Below are 16,117 nucleotides of genomic sequence, written 5' to 3'. Positions count from 1 at the left end.
TAAAAAATGGATTTTTTCAGTTTTTGTAGGAGAATATCACTATTTAAATGACAGGCGGCCTGTACCTTAGCGCTAAAAAAAGTAAATGTCATATTAATTCTGAAAATAACCTTTTCTCTCTTATCATAGCCTGAGTTTTTAAATGTCTCAGTCTTTAAAATCGCATGCATGTTTTATAGAAACCCTTTGTAAATATGGACAAGAGATCACCAATATATTATTTTTCCATTAAGAATTTTTAAGTAGTATTGTGAAATGTAATTGGACTACATGACAGCATGAGATCCTAGTTCTGCCCATTAATCTAGAAATTGCCTGGAAGTTCAGAGATTCTTATGTAGCATATAAGCCCATCAGAGAATGTTGAAAACATATTATTTTCTGTCATTCTGATTAAGCTTACCTGATGTAAGGTGTGTGAGTGTACAGTTTCTAGATCTGTGAATCTATTTTGTAGAGGACTTGTAGATTTCAAAAGCATTAATTGCCTTTGTAAATTACTCCTTTTATTATCTTGCCAAGATAAACAGTCTTATAGGTACTTGATCTAGTTTGCTTTACTTCATTAATATGTATTTATCTTCAAAATGATTATATTTTAGATTGTGTGAAGGTGTCATTAAAATTTATACTTCTCATCTTCTCTTGTTCTATAAGTAATGTTAGAAACATTTTATAGAATCATAAATGGTAGTGTTTCTAAATTGTCTAGTCCAGTTCCTATACATTATAGATAAAGGTCACTGGTGCCCATGGTGGTGAAATGACTTGTATTTAGAGATATAGCTGAGATCACAACTTGAGTTTCTTGGTTAGAAATCAGCATATTGGGTTTCATGATTAGGAAGTAACATTAGATTAGAGTTCTTTTTATGGCATGATAGTGATAAGTACATCATGGTCTTCATCTGGTCAATAAGGGAGAATGACAAAAAAAAAAATCATGAAGAAACTTGAAAATGTTGTGAATTTAAAAGTTTGGGTGGTCAGGTACTGTTAAAAGTCCTGTTAATTGTTTCTCTCTTTGAATTTCTCAACTGTGGCAAGAGAAAACCAAAAGGAAATCTTTTAGGATAACTTAGGATTGCTGGACTTGACCATACACTGATCAGAAAAGGAGATCTTGGAGTTCCCGTTGTGGCGCAGTGGTTAATGAATCTGACTAGGAACCGTGAGGTGGCGGGTTCGATCCCTGCCCTTGCTCAGTGGGTTAAGGATCCGGTGTTGCTGTGAGCTGTGGGGTAGGTCGCAGATGCTGCTTGGATCCTGCGTTGCTGTGGCTGTGGTGTAGGCTGGTGACTACAGCTCTGATTCAACCCCTAGCCTGGGAATCTCCAAATGCCGTGGGAGCGGCCCAAGAAATGGCAAAAAGACAAAAAAGAAAAAAAAAGAAAAGGAGATCTTGGAGGAGTTCCCCTTGCAGTTCAATAGAAACTAATCTGACTAGTATCTATGAGGACGCAGGTTCAATCCCTGGCCTCACTAAATGGGTTAAGAATCTGGCGTTGCTGTGAGCTGTGGTGTAGGTTGCAGATGCGGCTGGGATCTGATGCAGCTGTGGCTACAGCTCCCATTTGACCTCTAGCCTGGGAACCTCCATGTGCTGTGAGTATAGCCCTAAAACAAAGAAGATCTCTGAGAAGCTCTTAGCTAAGATTGACATCATTTAGGTTTGTTTAGGGATTATTGCATAGGGCAAAGGACAAGATAACCTAGGCCTTCATTTATAAAAATTAAATGGAAGATTTTGAGTTGGAAAGGCAGTTAGTCTACTGAATGATACTCTAAGTTAGTGTCGCTACTTTAAACCTAGCACTATGCTAGAAGTAAAATATGATTTTTAGTTACTTTATACTCCTGCCAACAAGAAACTAGCATTGTGTTCTTGATAAATTTTAAGACTCATAGTACTGAGTTAATAGAGATAATTGGGGCTGTGAAAGTACAGGTTCTGATCAGATTTTCATCAGACACAGACATCCATTTCTACAGAGAACTTAACAATAAAGCATCATATCTTGTGATTAATCAAGCAAAGCTAAATTTTTACAGGCTGACACTATACCATTTGTATGGTTTGGGGGGCATACTTTTTTTTTTTTAATGATTTTTATTTTTTCCATTATAGCTGTTTTACTGTGTTCTGTCACTTTTCTACTGTACAGCAAAGTGACCCAGTCCCACATACATACACATATTCTTTTTCTCACATTATCCTCCATCATGCCCCATCATAAGTGACTAGATACAGTTCCCATTGCTACACAGCAGGATCTCATTGCTCATCCATTCCAAAGGCAGTAGTGTGTATCTGTTAGCCCCGGATTCCCAGTCCATCCCATTCTCTCCTGTCCCTGGGCAACCACAAGTCTATTCTCCAAGTCCATGAGTTTCTTTTCTCTGGACAGTTTCATTTATGCCGTATATTAGATTCCAGATATAAGTGATATCATATATTTGTCTTAGGGCATACTTCTTTTAGCTTGACAACAATTTATTATACTGTTAGTGTTGATTTTATTCTGTACAATCTCAGATTTCAAAACTAAGACAACAGGCGAAGGCTACAGAGAGATTTCTGAGGAAATTTGCTTATCAATAGGAACCATCTCAGTATAAAACAAAGTAATGCGGTCCTCATCACTGGGTGTCTACTTACAGATATTTTATAGTGATTAGTCCCCTTTTAGGAGTGATTCTAAAGATTTGAGGATTTGGTATTTTCCTTTTCTTATCATCAAATCAATTTATTTGATCTGACTTATTAGACTATATTTCATGCTATATTTTAAGACTGCTTCCATGAGATAGCTGCTGGGAATTGAAATTTAATCCTGTTGTTTTATCCTAAGTGTCACCAAGGAAGCCTTAAACAGTGGAAATCCTCAACTACGTAAACAAGATGAACCAGCTTGGAAACCTGTGAAGTTAGCTGGGCCGGGCCAAGGAGAGGTAAGTATTGTTTTATTTATCTTCTGTGCAAAACAGATGCACATTATTTTGGAAATTATTATTCTTGTAGGTAGAACACCTCATCTACTCATTTGTTCCCAAGGGTTTTCAGAGAAAGAGGCCATGAGTTAAGTTTTATACTTAGGGAGGAGTACTTCAGGCAGGGAATGGTGCCTAAAAACCCAGATTATGATTACATAAAAGAAGTTGCATTTATGCAAGTGACTTTGGTGACTTAATTATGGCAATGAAAGATGACTTCCTTGGCTGTGGAGAAGAAGAGTATAGATTTAGCTTCCGTTCTTATCCTTTGTCCAGAGTAATGTATATGGATAGCTTTTGGTCATGGCTGTCACTTCTAGTGGAAAGGGCACAGGGGTGGAGGGGGTGTTTCAAGAAATTCATGAACTCTCTGATGTCTTTCACTGGCATCATCTCCAAAAAGCCAAAACAAAACATTTTTGTGTTATTTGTTTTATCATTTGGTCAAGCAGGTTGCCAGACCGGCCCATAAAAAGAAAGCTCGAATGGCGCGGACGCGCTCCGATTTCTTGACTAGAGGTACTTTTGCCGATGGGGAGGGGGATACAGAGGAAGATGATTACGATGACATTATTGAGCCCCTTCTCTCCCTTGACCAAGCTTCTCACTCTGAGCTAGGGCCTGCACCCAGCCTGGGTCAGGCCTCTCACAGTGACTCCGAAATGGTAATTTTACAGCAATATAAGAAAAACAGGCAATAAGCAAATATGATGGGAAGGGTCTTTGCTAATCTAAAGCTAACCTTCACAGCTTCTTCTTATAATGGTTTGTACGTGGGAAACCTCAGTGAACACAGCAACTAAAGCTACATCTTAATTTAATAGGACTTGGATAAAGGGCACCTTAACAGTATATGTCAAATCATAAATTAGGCAAAAAATTAGTTATTTAACTTAGCACTAATGTAGAAATTTTCTATGTTATTTATTAAAAGGTCTAGAGCAGGGAGCCTTAATTTTTTAATTTAATTTTTTTGTAAAAGGCCAAATAGTAAACATTTTAGAGTTTATGGATCATATAGTCTATTATAGCTATTTTAACTCTGCCACTGTAGAGTGAAAACAGCCATAGACAAGAACTAAACAAAAGGGCATGACTGTGTTGCAATAAAACTATTTACAAAAACAAGCAGTGGGCTGTATTTGACCTGCTGGCCATAGTTTCCTGATCCCTCCATGGTCTGGTGAATGGGTATATGTTAAATAATCCACTAACTTTAAGTGAAATAGTATTCTCTTTTCTTTTTTGTTTATGCCTTTAAGCTTTCTTCCCCTTCCCATTTTTTAATAATAGAAAATAAACATGAATTTTTTAAAATTTAATGAGCAATGCCAAAAATGTCTCCCTGGACCAACTCAGCCAACTAAAACACTGTAGATAATGTCAATTTGTATTAATCACATATTGGAGTTATGTTTGAATAACGCTTCATTAAGGAAACAATTTTATCATATCTAAACCCAAATTAGCTATAAATAGTTTGACGTTTGACTATATTTATGTCTATTGATTTAAGTATTTGATTTTGGAATTGTCTTGGAAAATACGAGTACCATGTATATTATATACTAAGACATCACCAAGGAAGTGGAGTGATATGCATTTTATGTCCATGCATATCCTTAACTAAGTTGAATCTCTCATGTTCTTTAGTTTCTGTTCATCATGGGAAAAACCTTTTTTTTTTTTTTTTTTTTTTTTTTTTTGCTTTTCAGGGCTGCAGCTGTGGCCTATGGAGGTTCCCAGTCTAGGGGTTGAATCGGAGCTGTAGCTGTGACCTACACCACAGCTCACAGTAACGCTGGATCCTTAACCCACTGATCAAACCTGCATCTTCATTGATGCTAGTCAGATTCATTAACCTCTAAGCCACAAAGGGAACTCTGAGAAACATTTTAGGATGGTCTTCTTTTGACCCATTAAGTATTTTATCTTTGAACTGTTTAAGCTGTTTGTACCAAAGTAGTTAATTAAAACTTTTGCTAAGTTCCAGAATACCCTCATTATCTATATCTTTCTTGTTGGCCATAGATCCAATTTTTAAATGATGATATTCTAAAAAAGAAAAAACAGAAACAAAAAAACCCAGAAAAATGCATGACCAGTTCTCTAGCTAGACAAATGAGTTATTACTCTAAGTCAAACTGTAAGAATGTGAAAGTTGCAAACAGTCTGTGTATTCATTAATATATGTAATTAGAGCCCAAAACTTCTTCTCAGTGTAGGATAAAATAACTCCATTTTGGAGCTGCTCTGTTTTTGAGTTATAAATAATGGAATATACTCTATAATATATATATTTAGTTGTTAAAGATGAAATTATGTAATGGAGCAAACTAATTTTAATGAAAACTGCTACTGTGTATGTTTAGTGTAAATAGGGAGCATACTCAAATTGTTCTCCAAAGTGTACATAGATTTTTTTTTCACTTGTGGAAGAACTTAGCATTTAAGTGCTGTTTTTTTCCTGAGCGTTTCCTTTGTTACAAACCTTAGTCCCTTTGGTGGTAGAATTCTTTCTTACTGAGAACTCTTACTGAGATGAACCAGAAAGTTGGGCCCTTTAAGGGTTCTGGCTGGTAGTCTCTGTCTGATTCTGTTCACCTGCTTGATGGTCACTGCATGCCAGTAGTTGTAGAGCACCCCTGCACAGTGCGTTAGTCTCCTCTCCAGCTTTCTCACTGTCCTTCTGTTTCATCACTAGCTCTTTTAGGAACAGGCGGTGCTATTTGTTTCTGGTGGACACTTGCATGAAGAAGCTTTGCTTTCTAGAATATGCCGATAGATACTTTTGGGGGTTGGGGGTGGGAAGGGTAGGAACAGCTTCAAAGTGTGTGTTTCTCTTTGTTTATATATGAAAACATGCCATGTTCTAATGTTATCTGATATTGTGAAAATGAAAACTAATTATTTCTAAATGGAATCTATTGAATTCTCAAAATCTAGGTATCTTCAGAATTTTTAATGGGCTTGATTTTCTGGACATGTGATTTTTTTTTTTAAACTGGATAGTTTTTGTTTGCTTTTTTTTTTTTTTTTCTGGACTAAGTGATTTAATACCTCTAACATTTGCTAAGAAGTTTGTTATTCAGTCTTAGAGGAAGCCATTAACTGACCTTTCCTGTTGTGAAATAATTGATCTAATGAGATAAAGACAGTTAGAAACAAATTACCTGGAAGGGATTTGGTGAGCCTTACCTCCTGAGCTGGTGAATTGTTAATTAGTTGTTACCTGCTGTGGAGAAGTGAAAGTGAGAGTAGTAATTTCCCTCCATACGACTTTAGTGTTTTTTTTAAACTTCTTGTTTTTAGATCTGCGTTTTGCTTAACTGTTCATTCTCACTATTCTGCTTTTCATTTAGTTTTCATACCCACTGTGTTGGTTTTCACCCAAGAATGACAACATGTTCTGCTAAGCAATTATTTTTAAGGTGGCTTTCATGTAGTGTTTTAGTCTCTAAATCTCCTGGATGGTGAGTGAGTTAATACATCATTTCTATCTCTTGTAAGATAGGTATAGGTAACGTAGTTTTTCTGTGTATAGTTTCTTCTCCTATTCACTAGACTTAAAGCAGTCATTTCTATGGGTATGACTCCCAAATAGCTCTTCAGAATTTGTCTTTATCTCCAATACTATAAAACTAAGTTTCTCATCTCCCCTCTCCCCATCCCAAACTGCTGTCACTTCTTCCATTCCTATTTCTCTTTCTTTTTCTCTGAAACACTCTCTGGTCCTTATCTGTGTTGAATTTTCCTTCTCTTTACTGTCCACTCCACAGAAAACTTCCAGGAAAAAACCCATTGATCAAGGAAGGCCAAGTTTATTGGCTTATTTTCAGTAAGGGAAAATCCATCTTAACTAGGTCTTAGTAATTTCTCAGAGAGGGGAAGACAGGAAAGGATATTTATAGGATATTAGGGTTTAGGCTAGTGATTTTGAGGTGGGTCTTGCAAATTGGAAAACTAGATGAATTGAACAAAGTTTATGACATAAAAGGTTTGGATTGGTGGCGCCAGGACAGCAGCCATGCTGTTGAATACACTTAGTATTTATATGTGTATTTTATTCTCCCCAAAAGTCAGGGACAGTTCATAGCATTGAGACTGTTGATGATTTGGGAGAATTGGCCTTTGAAACCATCTGGGATTGATACTTTTTGTGGCATAATTCTTTGCCAAGTTCCTCGATTTCTTCTAGGAAAAATAATTTTTAAGCTTTCTGTCTAATAGGGTCAATTTTGGCAACTAGCATTTTATTATGAAATTATCCATTTCATCTACATTTGCTTGCATAGAAGTCTGGAAAATAGGCTCATGATTTGAAAAAATTCTCTGTTTCAGTGGTTATTTCCTTTTTGTCATTTCTTTATAGATTTTTTTTCTTTAGTCATTTGTTTATTTTGTTAATTTTTCTATGTTAATAGGATATATTTTATTTTATCATAACTTTTTTTCATTCACTAATTTCTGCTTTTACCTTTATTAGTTATTTTCTTGTGCTTCCTTTTGGTTTACTTTCTTATTTTTCTAGCTTTTCAGGGAGGAATTTAATTCATTATTTATTTTTATTGATATAGGTTTATAAGACTACGAATTTTCCTCTGATCACATTTCAGATGTATTTCATGTATTCTAATGTTTCTTACTGTTTTTAAGAAAATCCATAATTTTTGTTTTACTCAAAACTTGTTTAATCTTTTTTAGTTTTCGGAAGAGCCTTTTTGTTTTTTAATTTTGTTAGTTTCTAGTTTTATTGTATTCTGATGAAAAAGTATTTATAATGCTTCTATTTGATCAAATTTACTAGTATTTTTTGTTATTTAGTATATTATCAGTTTTTGTGAATGTCATGTGCATTTTTTAATTGAAATATAGTTGACATACAATAATGTTAATTTTAGATATACAGCATAATGATTTGATAGTTGCAGTGATCACAAGTCTAGTAACCATCCGTCCCCATACAAAGTTAGTATATTAATGACCATATTTCTTATGCTGTATATATATCCCCATGATTTTATTTATTATATAACTGGAGATTTGTACCTCTTATTCACCTACACCTATTTTGCCCACCTTTCCTACCCCATCCGTTCTGGGAAACCACCATTTATTCTCTTAATCTCTTGAGTCTATTTTCATTTTGTTCAGTGTGTTTGTTTTGATTTTTAGATTCTACACATAAAAGAGATCATGTAGTTTTTGTCTTTCTCTGTCTGACTTATTTCATCTAGTATAATAACCTCCAGATCCATACATGCCATTGCAAATGACAAGAATTCATTCTTTTTATGGCTGAGTAATATTCCATTGTTTATGTATAACACATCTTATTTATTCATTTATCTGTTAATGGACACTTAGGTTGCTATAATAATAGCTTGGCTGTTGTAAATAATGCTGCAGTGGACATTGGCGTGCATATATCTTATGTTAGTGTTTTTGTTTTCTTTGGACGAAAACTCGGAAGTGAAATTGCTGGATCATGTTGTAATCCTGTTTTTAATTTTTTTGCTTTTTAGGTCAGCACCTGTGGCATATGGAAGTTCCCAGGCTGGGGTCCAATCAGAGCTGCAGCTGCCAGCCTAAGCCACAACCACAGCAACATGGGATCTGAACCGTGTCTCCTACCTACACCACAGCTCATGGTAATGCTGGATCCTTAACCACTGAGAGGCCAGGGATGGAACCCACATCCTCATGGATACTAGTCGGATTTGTTACTTGCTGAGCCACAACAGGAGCTCCTGTTTTTAATTTTTTGAGGAACCTCCATACTGTTTTCCATGGTGGCTAAACCAGTTTACATTCCCACCAACAGTGAATGAAGTTTCCATTTTCTCCACATCCTTGCCAACACTTGTTATTTGTTGAGTATGTATTTGATAAGGTGTATTCTCTATTTAGAGTATAAAATTTCAGTATATATCTATAATCTCTATTGATTGTTATTTGTCTTCTATATGATTATTTTTGATAAACTTGATCTGTCTTTTACATATATTAATGTTATGTTATTCATTGTGAATTGTGGCTTTTAGTACTGAGAAGTGTCCTTTGTCAGATTCCATGCTTATTGCTTGACTTCTACATAGATAATAATATCACAGCCTCTGTTTTCCTATTATTTCCACTTACCTAAAATACTTTTCCTCATCCCTTTATTTTTAGCCTTTCTGGCTCCTTTTGTTTAGAGGTGTATTTTTTACACAGTATAACTAGGCCCTGCTTTGTGAACCAAATTATTACTTTTTTCCCCTTAATAGTGAGTTAAATCTATTCACATTTATTAATTTAACTGATAGTTCATTCTCAAGTCTTTCTTGTAATTTTATCATTATATGTTATGCTAAATTTGATGTGTTTATGTTGCATATTTTCGTTCTTTTTTTAAAAATTTCTTTTGATGTTTAGGAATGAGTGTCTTCTTGTTCTGTTGGTTTTTTTTTTTTAACCTTTACATATAATTTTTAAAGATGCCTTTTATTTACTGTTTTTATTTGGCCATGTCCACAGCATGTACAAGTTCCTGGGCTAGGGATTGAACCTGTGTCAGAACAACAATGCAAACCATAGTAGGACAACACCAGAGCCTTAACCCACTGGACCACCAGGGAACTCCTAGTTTACTGTTTTTTAATTTAATCAGTTATACTATAATTAGTCCTCTTTTAATGAATAATATTAATTCTCACCTATTGTTGCACAATTGTTGATGAATTATTCTAGCCTTTACTCTGCTCCTTTTTCCTCCTGTTTTTTTATGCTTTTAGTTCTACTTTGTTAGAGCGTGTAATTTTATATATGATTCTTTCACCCTAGTTCCACCTTTGTTTTTGTCTTAGATCTGCTATTAGATGTATTAAGTTATCATTTCAAATACTTTGTAGAACTTTACCTATTTATCTCTTGGTTGGATAAAGCTCTTCCTCTAGTAGTACTCATGAAGGGCCATCAATATGGAATTCCCTGCAAACTTCCTATAACCTTGTTTTTTTTTTTTAATTTTTTTTTTTTTTATTTCCCCAATACATTTTTTTTTCTACTGTACAGCATGGTGACCCAGTTACACATACATGTATACATTCTTTTTTCTCACATTATCATGCTCCATCATAAGTGACTAGACATAGTTCCCAATGGGCTAACCTTGATTTTTGAAGGGACGTCTTGGCTGCATATGAAGTCCATGATTCATATTTTATTTCCCTAAGTTTTTTGAAAATGCTATTTTACTATTGTCTTACTTTGTTATTTTGCTAAGTCTCTTATTGCAGTCTGAATCACTTGTCCTTATGAGTTATTTAATCATGTTACTTCAGTCCTTCAGAATTTTTTCTTTACATTTAAAGTTTAGGATATGTCTTTAAGTTGATCATTACAGATTAATTGTCCCTTATATGTGTAAGACTCTGTCAATATGTTAATTCTTGTCTTGCTCTATTTTTGAAAAGTTTTCCTGGATTATAGTTTTAAATACTGTGTTCAATTGTTTTATTTCTCTTATTTAGAGACTGCAATTACAAACAAGTTTTTTTCTTCTTTTCCTGTATTTCATTTTACCTATCTTCTCTCTGACTCTTTTTAATGATTTATTATCACTTTATATTTTTTATTATCTTCTTGCCTTTGTCCCCTTTAAATTTTCTACATGTGCTTTTTCTACCTCAGTTATAAGAATGACTTGTAAGTTAGTCTTCATTTCTCTTTTTTTATATCTTTCCTGAGTTCATTCAAGTCTCATTTCTTTCTGATTTTTATTCATTATCTTGTTTGTTTGTTTGTTTGTCTTTTGAGGGCCCCACCTGCGGCATATGGAAGTTCCCAGGCTAGGGGTCAAATTGAAGCTACAACTGCTGGCCTATGCCGCAGCCATAGAAACATGAGATCAGAGCCGTGCCTACAACCTACACCACAGCTCATGGCAACACCAGATCCTTAACCCACTGAGCGAGGCCAAGGATCGAACCTGTGTCCTCATGGATGCTAGTCACACACATTTCCATTGAGCCACAATGGGAACTCCTATTCATTATCTTGATAACTGTTCTTTCATATTATTTTGTCTGGGCTTTTGTTTATTTTATATTTGTTTTTGGTTGTTTCAGGCAAGAAGATAAAACAGATCCTTGTTATTCCATCTTGGCCAGAAGCAGAAGTCTGTTCTTTAAATTTTAACGACTCATGATATTTACTATTTCTATTGATAAGGCCATAGTCATGCAGACAAAATAGGCTGAAAAAAAAAGATTATAACTGTAGGCAAATGAAATATTAGGCAATGACTTGAATAGGTAAAATAGTATAGTGTCCTCCAAATAGTATTGTCATTAAAGGGGCACATTGTAAACAAATGGAACAAGAATTATCAACTAAAATTCAGGTCCCAATTTGATAGGCATATAAGTTGTTCATAATTTAGACTATTAGTGGGAATAATGACCTTTATTCTTTGGTTTTTCGTATCTTCTTGTGTTCTAGCTCTTTTAAATCCTTTGACTATATATAAGAATCTGTAACAGCAAATTAAGCCATAAAAATGATCATCTTCTTTTTAGGGGCAAATAAAAGAAGGTATGAAAGACTATACTTAGTATTCTAGATTTGACAGGTCCTGGATCATTTTTCTATATCTTTAGATGTTTTTGATATTTTTTTCTTTTCCACTTGATATTCTTTTTTTCTCTTTCTCCCATTTGATACTCTTTTATTAAATTGTCAGAAAACATGAGCTGGTAATTCCTGTTTATTAGCATTTTTACTGACCCAGGTTCTCTTTACTTCAGATTATGAAGTTAATAGAATTTTTAGTATGTATTTCAGTTAATCTCTGAATAATATGAATGTATTTTTGTATATTTTTAATAGGTATAATTCTCAAATAATTCTGTAACCTGAGTTTTAATTACAGTGTTATGATATAGTTAGTTACTTGGTCTTAAAGTCTTTCACATATGTAATTATTACAGACATCACAGCGATTTTCTTCAGTTGATGAAGAAGCAAAGCTTCATAAGACCATGTCTCAAGGAGAGATTACAAAGTTGGCAGTGAGACAGAAGTCTTCAGATTCAGATATAAGGTATAAAGCATACACTGAAAGTTAATAGGGGTAATATGATTTTATTGACTAATAAACTATAGTTAAATACTGAGCATCTTTTTTAAAGCATAATTGACAGAACAGCTGTCAATTTTGAAAGTTTTGAAATTTACCTATTTTTCAACAAATAGTACCTTCTGTGGGACAGGCACATAAATAGTTTAGATTCATAATGAGTTTTATCTTTTTTTTTTTTTTTTATATGTTTAGCAGTGTGATTTGACCAAAGTCTTAAAATCATTATAGGACTTAAGATGAGACCAGATGAGACTGAAAATATGTTCCAGCTCTGGACTTGGATTCTTTTCTATACAAATGGAACTGGAAAAGACGCAGGAAATAATTCTGTTCCCTTTATGAGAGTGTATGAAGTTTTTATTGGTCAAGAATACATCTTTGTCTGGAGTTCCCATTGTGGTTTAGCAGGTTAAGAATCCATGAGGATGTGGGTTTGATCCCTGGCCTCGTTCAGTTAGTTAAGGATCCAGTCTTGCTGAAAGCTGTGATGTAGGTCGAATATGTGGCTCAGATCCCATGTTGCTGTGGCTGTGATGTAGGCTGGCAGCTGCAGCTCTGAATCCACCCCTAGCCTGGGAACTTCCGTACGCTGTAGGTGTGGCCCTAAAAAGAAAAAGTAAAATAAAACATCTTTGTCCCTTAATTGTGTTATGTTAGGAAGTTGGGCTCTCACTGAACACTTTAAGTCACATTGAAATCTATCTGGTTCATAAGCCTTTTATTAAACATCACTTTCTCAATGACTATAGAGGCATAACGGAAGGTACCCCAAAATCTAGAGCAGATTATACTGGAGGTCAAATTTTGGGAAACAAAATATAACATAGTAGAAGAAACATTCAGCTGGAGATAGCTAATTTCCATATCTTCCTAAAATGACAACACCTATATAGGACAAAAATGACAAAAACAAAATAACAGACAATAATAATAAAATTGTGAAATCCAAGAAGTAAATAGACAAATTTTAAATGTCTTAATAGATGAGAGAGAGCTGAATCCTAAGCCAACCAGGTAAAGCTGAGAAAAAAACATCTGGTTGCCTGACCTTTCCCAGTCCTAGCAGAAAACAGGAAATTTATTTTCTGGAAAGGATAACGGAAGATTTCTGTACTTTGAGTAAATGCAGTGCAGATTGGGATACACATTTGGAACAGGGGGATTTAATGAACGTTTACATATCGAATGTTAAGCTCTCCCAGCTTTTTTCCTGTGTGCAAATTCCACATTTCACATAGCCTCTAAGCAGGTGATTCAGTCTTTAGGACTTTCATCCAACCCTCAAGGAAAGATCTAAAGATAATGGTATCAGGGGACCCTACCATGATGACCACAGTTTGGAAGCCCCACCAATGCACACCAGAACTTCCATGCAGCTTTTTTATACCCTGCTTTTGGTCCCCACACATTTGAGCAGACGTCTTAAATGAAAGAACTAAAACTAATGGATAAAATACACAACTTGGAAGAAATAAGCTATACAGGGGAAAGAAAACTTCAGGACAGACAAATACAACTATTAGCAGACTTCCTACATAAATAAATATAGCTGCATTCATGAAACCAAACAGAATGCTTTAAAGAGAAACATTCATAATAAAAAAGAACATTTGAAAATTGAAACTACGGTAGCATAAAGAAGTCTGAAGAGTTAGAAAGAATGTTGAGGACATTTCTTAGAAAGTTAAGCAAAAAGACAGAAGGAAGAGACAAGAAAAGATAAGAAAATTAGAGGAGCAGTTCAGGACATCTAGTGATCCATTTATAGGAACCCTGGAAAGATAGAATAAAATAAATGCAGGGGAGCAAATCATTAATAAAGTAATTCAAATAAATTTCTGAGAACTGGAGGATTTGAGTTTCTAGATCAAAAGGGCCGGCCCAATATAATGGATGAAAATAGACTCATACCAAAAGACATGTCATTGTAAAACAAGAGAGACAAAAGAAATCCCCATTATGATGGTGAAAGTAGCCTTTCAGATGATGGTCGTAAAGCAGCTACTGGGGAGGAAGCCTGCAAGGTTAGAGCAAGTTAGAAAGCTCTAGGAAAGATTTCTTTCAGAACATGAAAAACTGATGGAGTACTTACTATGTTTGAAATATTAAAAGGAGATATTTACAAATAGGGACACACTTGGAGGTGAATTGAATGTTGAAAAATGAGCAAAGTGTTTATAAAACAAAAAACGTATTAGCTCTAGAAAATATGGGTTATTCAGGGTACTGTATGTCTCAATTGTGAATAACATTTACATCGTAAAATAAATAGTGAGTACTACTAAAAGAAAATACTGTGTACTGATCTCGCTAAAATTGTGATTCTCTTGGGGGGATGTCTGTGTTTGTGGAGGGTGTACACTGAAATGGTGGAACATGCTTAATTATTATCTGGTATAAGTATGATAGCAGTATGAGTGTGGTAAATATTAAAAGAATTGGTTAAATAAATTCAGAAGGGTTGCTGTAGGTAGCAAAAAAGGAATGAGAATAGCAGGAGAATGTTGTCATTTGTAGTAAGCCTCATAGAAAAACTCTATAATATACAGATGTATAAGTTTAGTGATAAGCTAATAAATAATAAGCTAAAAAAAATAGGAATCATGGAAAAAAGAACATGGGCTTTAAAACCAGATTGACCTGATTTTAACTTCCATCTCCATCAGTCCTCTGAGCCTCAGGTGTCTCATGTGTAAAGTTAGGATAAAAATACCTGTTTTATCATGGTAGTTGTGAAAAGTAGGCATCGTATGTAAGGCATAGTGACTAGTTCCTAGAAGATGCTCAAAAAAACCTTTTTTTTTTTGGTGGATTGGATGAACATACGAAGGAACAAACAAATCAGCGTATAAGTAAGGCTCCTAGTGTGGGGTTAGGATACATGACACATGGTCAATAAATGGTAGCTGTAATTATCTCAGGGTATTTCCTTGATTTATACAATGGGAGGAAGTGTATAAGCACTAAGAATAGCATATAGCATAGTAGTATGAATCTCAACTCACTGGCTGTGTAACCTTGAGAAGTTACCTGATGTTTAAGCCACCAGTTTGAATGTAAACTTGTTACACTTAATTAAGATAATTCTATATAAGTAATTATGCCTGGAGCATGGTAACAACTCACATAAATGGTGGTTTATGTTAATATCTCTGGGTCTCATTATTTCTGTTCAAGATGAGGAAACTATCATTTACCTTCCAGATGAAATTTAAATGTACAATTGATATTAAACTTAACTGTGAAGGTCAAATGAATTAATTCACATGAAAGGTGTTTATATAACTTTAAGTGATGTACAGATATTGTCAATAGGATATGCTGATTTCCATTTTTACCTCTGTTTTTTTTTTTGTAAATAGACCTCAGAGAGCTAAGATGAAATTTTGGGCCAAAGGCAAACAAGGGGAGAAGAAGACCACCAGAGTGAAACCTGCCACCCATTCAGAGGTCTCGGAATTCTTTGCTGGCTCAGATGTGATTCCAACTCATCAGTTTCCAGATGGTAAAAATGGACAAAGGGTGGAGATTGTTGTCATAGTTTGTTTACTCTTTCTGAAAGTTTTGCTATTGCTCTAGTATTCATAATGGTAATCCTATTGGCTAGATATTCTAATGAGGTGCAACCAAGATTGTTAAATCCTTCCTTAACTAAGAATTATAAAATTACATTTTACCTATAATAGAAGTTTCAAGGAAATGTTACACAAAACAGTGAAGGAACAACAACTTCAAGAATGATCATAAATCTTCAGTTAGCCTCAGTTTTCTGAAGTGTAAAAATTCAGCCATCATTCATTCACTTAACATATATTATTAGTAAAAATTAATAACATCAGCTAATATGTGAGTGCTTACTATGTACAAGGCACACTATACTAAGTATATTGTATGTATTAACTCAGTTGGTCCTCATAATTTTTTGAGGTTGGTATGATTATTCCCAATTTATAGATGTGAAAACTGAGGCACAAAGAAGTTATTAGCTTTTATATGTAT

General features: G+C 34.5%; 2 protein-coding genes and 1 long non-coding RNA gene across 52 annotated transcripts in view; all 3 read left to right on the top strand.

Moving 5' to 3' along the window:
• Positions 1-16,117, top strand: part of LOC146406890 (uncharacterized) — a 994,549-nt gene that overhangs the window by 357,844 nt on the left and 620,588 nt on the right. The window lies entirely within an intron of this gene.
• The window catches only part of LOC100627175 (GRAM domain containing 2-like), a 464,606-nt gene that overhangs the window by 229,048 nt on the left and 219,441 nt on the right, over positions 1-16,117 (top strand). The window lies entirely within an intron of this gene.
• MYO9A (myosin IXA) overlaps positions 1-16,117 on the top strand; it is a 226,668-nt gene that overhangs the window by 153,988 nt on the left and 56,563 nt on the right. For 21 of the 50 annotated variants that reach the window (XM_084979663.1, XM_084979706.1, XM_084979629.1 and 18 more), the window contains 4 exons: positions 2,853-2,952; positions 3,447-3,659; positions 11,967-12,079; positions 15,481-15,623. In XM_084979663.1, the coding sequence (XP_084835789.1) occupies positions 2,853-2,952; positions 3,447-3,659; positions 11,967-12,079; positions 15,481-15,623 (569 nt within the window). Of the gene's footprint in view, positions 1-2,852; positions 2,953-3,443; positions 3,660-11,966; positions 12,080-15,480; positions 15,624-16,117 lie in introns of all 50 variants that reach the window. The other 29 variants (XM_084979645.1, XM_084979695.1, XM_084979571.1 and 26 more) reach the window with 2 other exon arrangements.

The sequence above is a fragment of the Sus scrofa genome, chromosome 1 (assembly GCF_054392235.1).
Source record: "Sus scrofa isolate SSC_HxYL_T2T_F1_AM1 chromosome 1, Sscrofa_HxYL_maternal_Yorkshire_Landrace_v2.0, whole genome shotgun sequence".
Classification (NCBI taxonomy): Eukaryota; Metazoa; Chordata; class Mammalia; order Artiodactyla; family Suidae; genus Sus; species Sus scrofa.
This window is presented reverse-complemented; position numbering and strand designations above follow the sequence as displayed.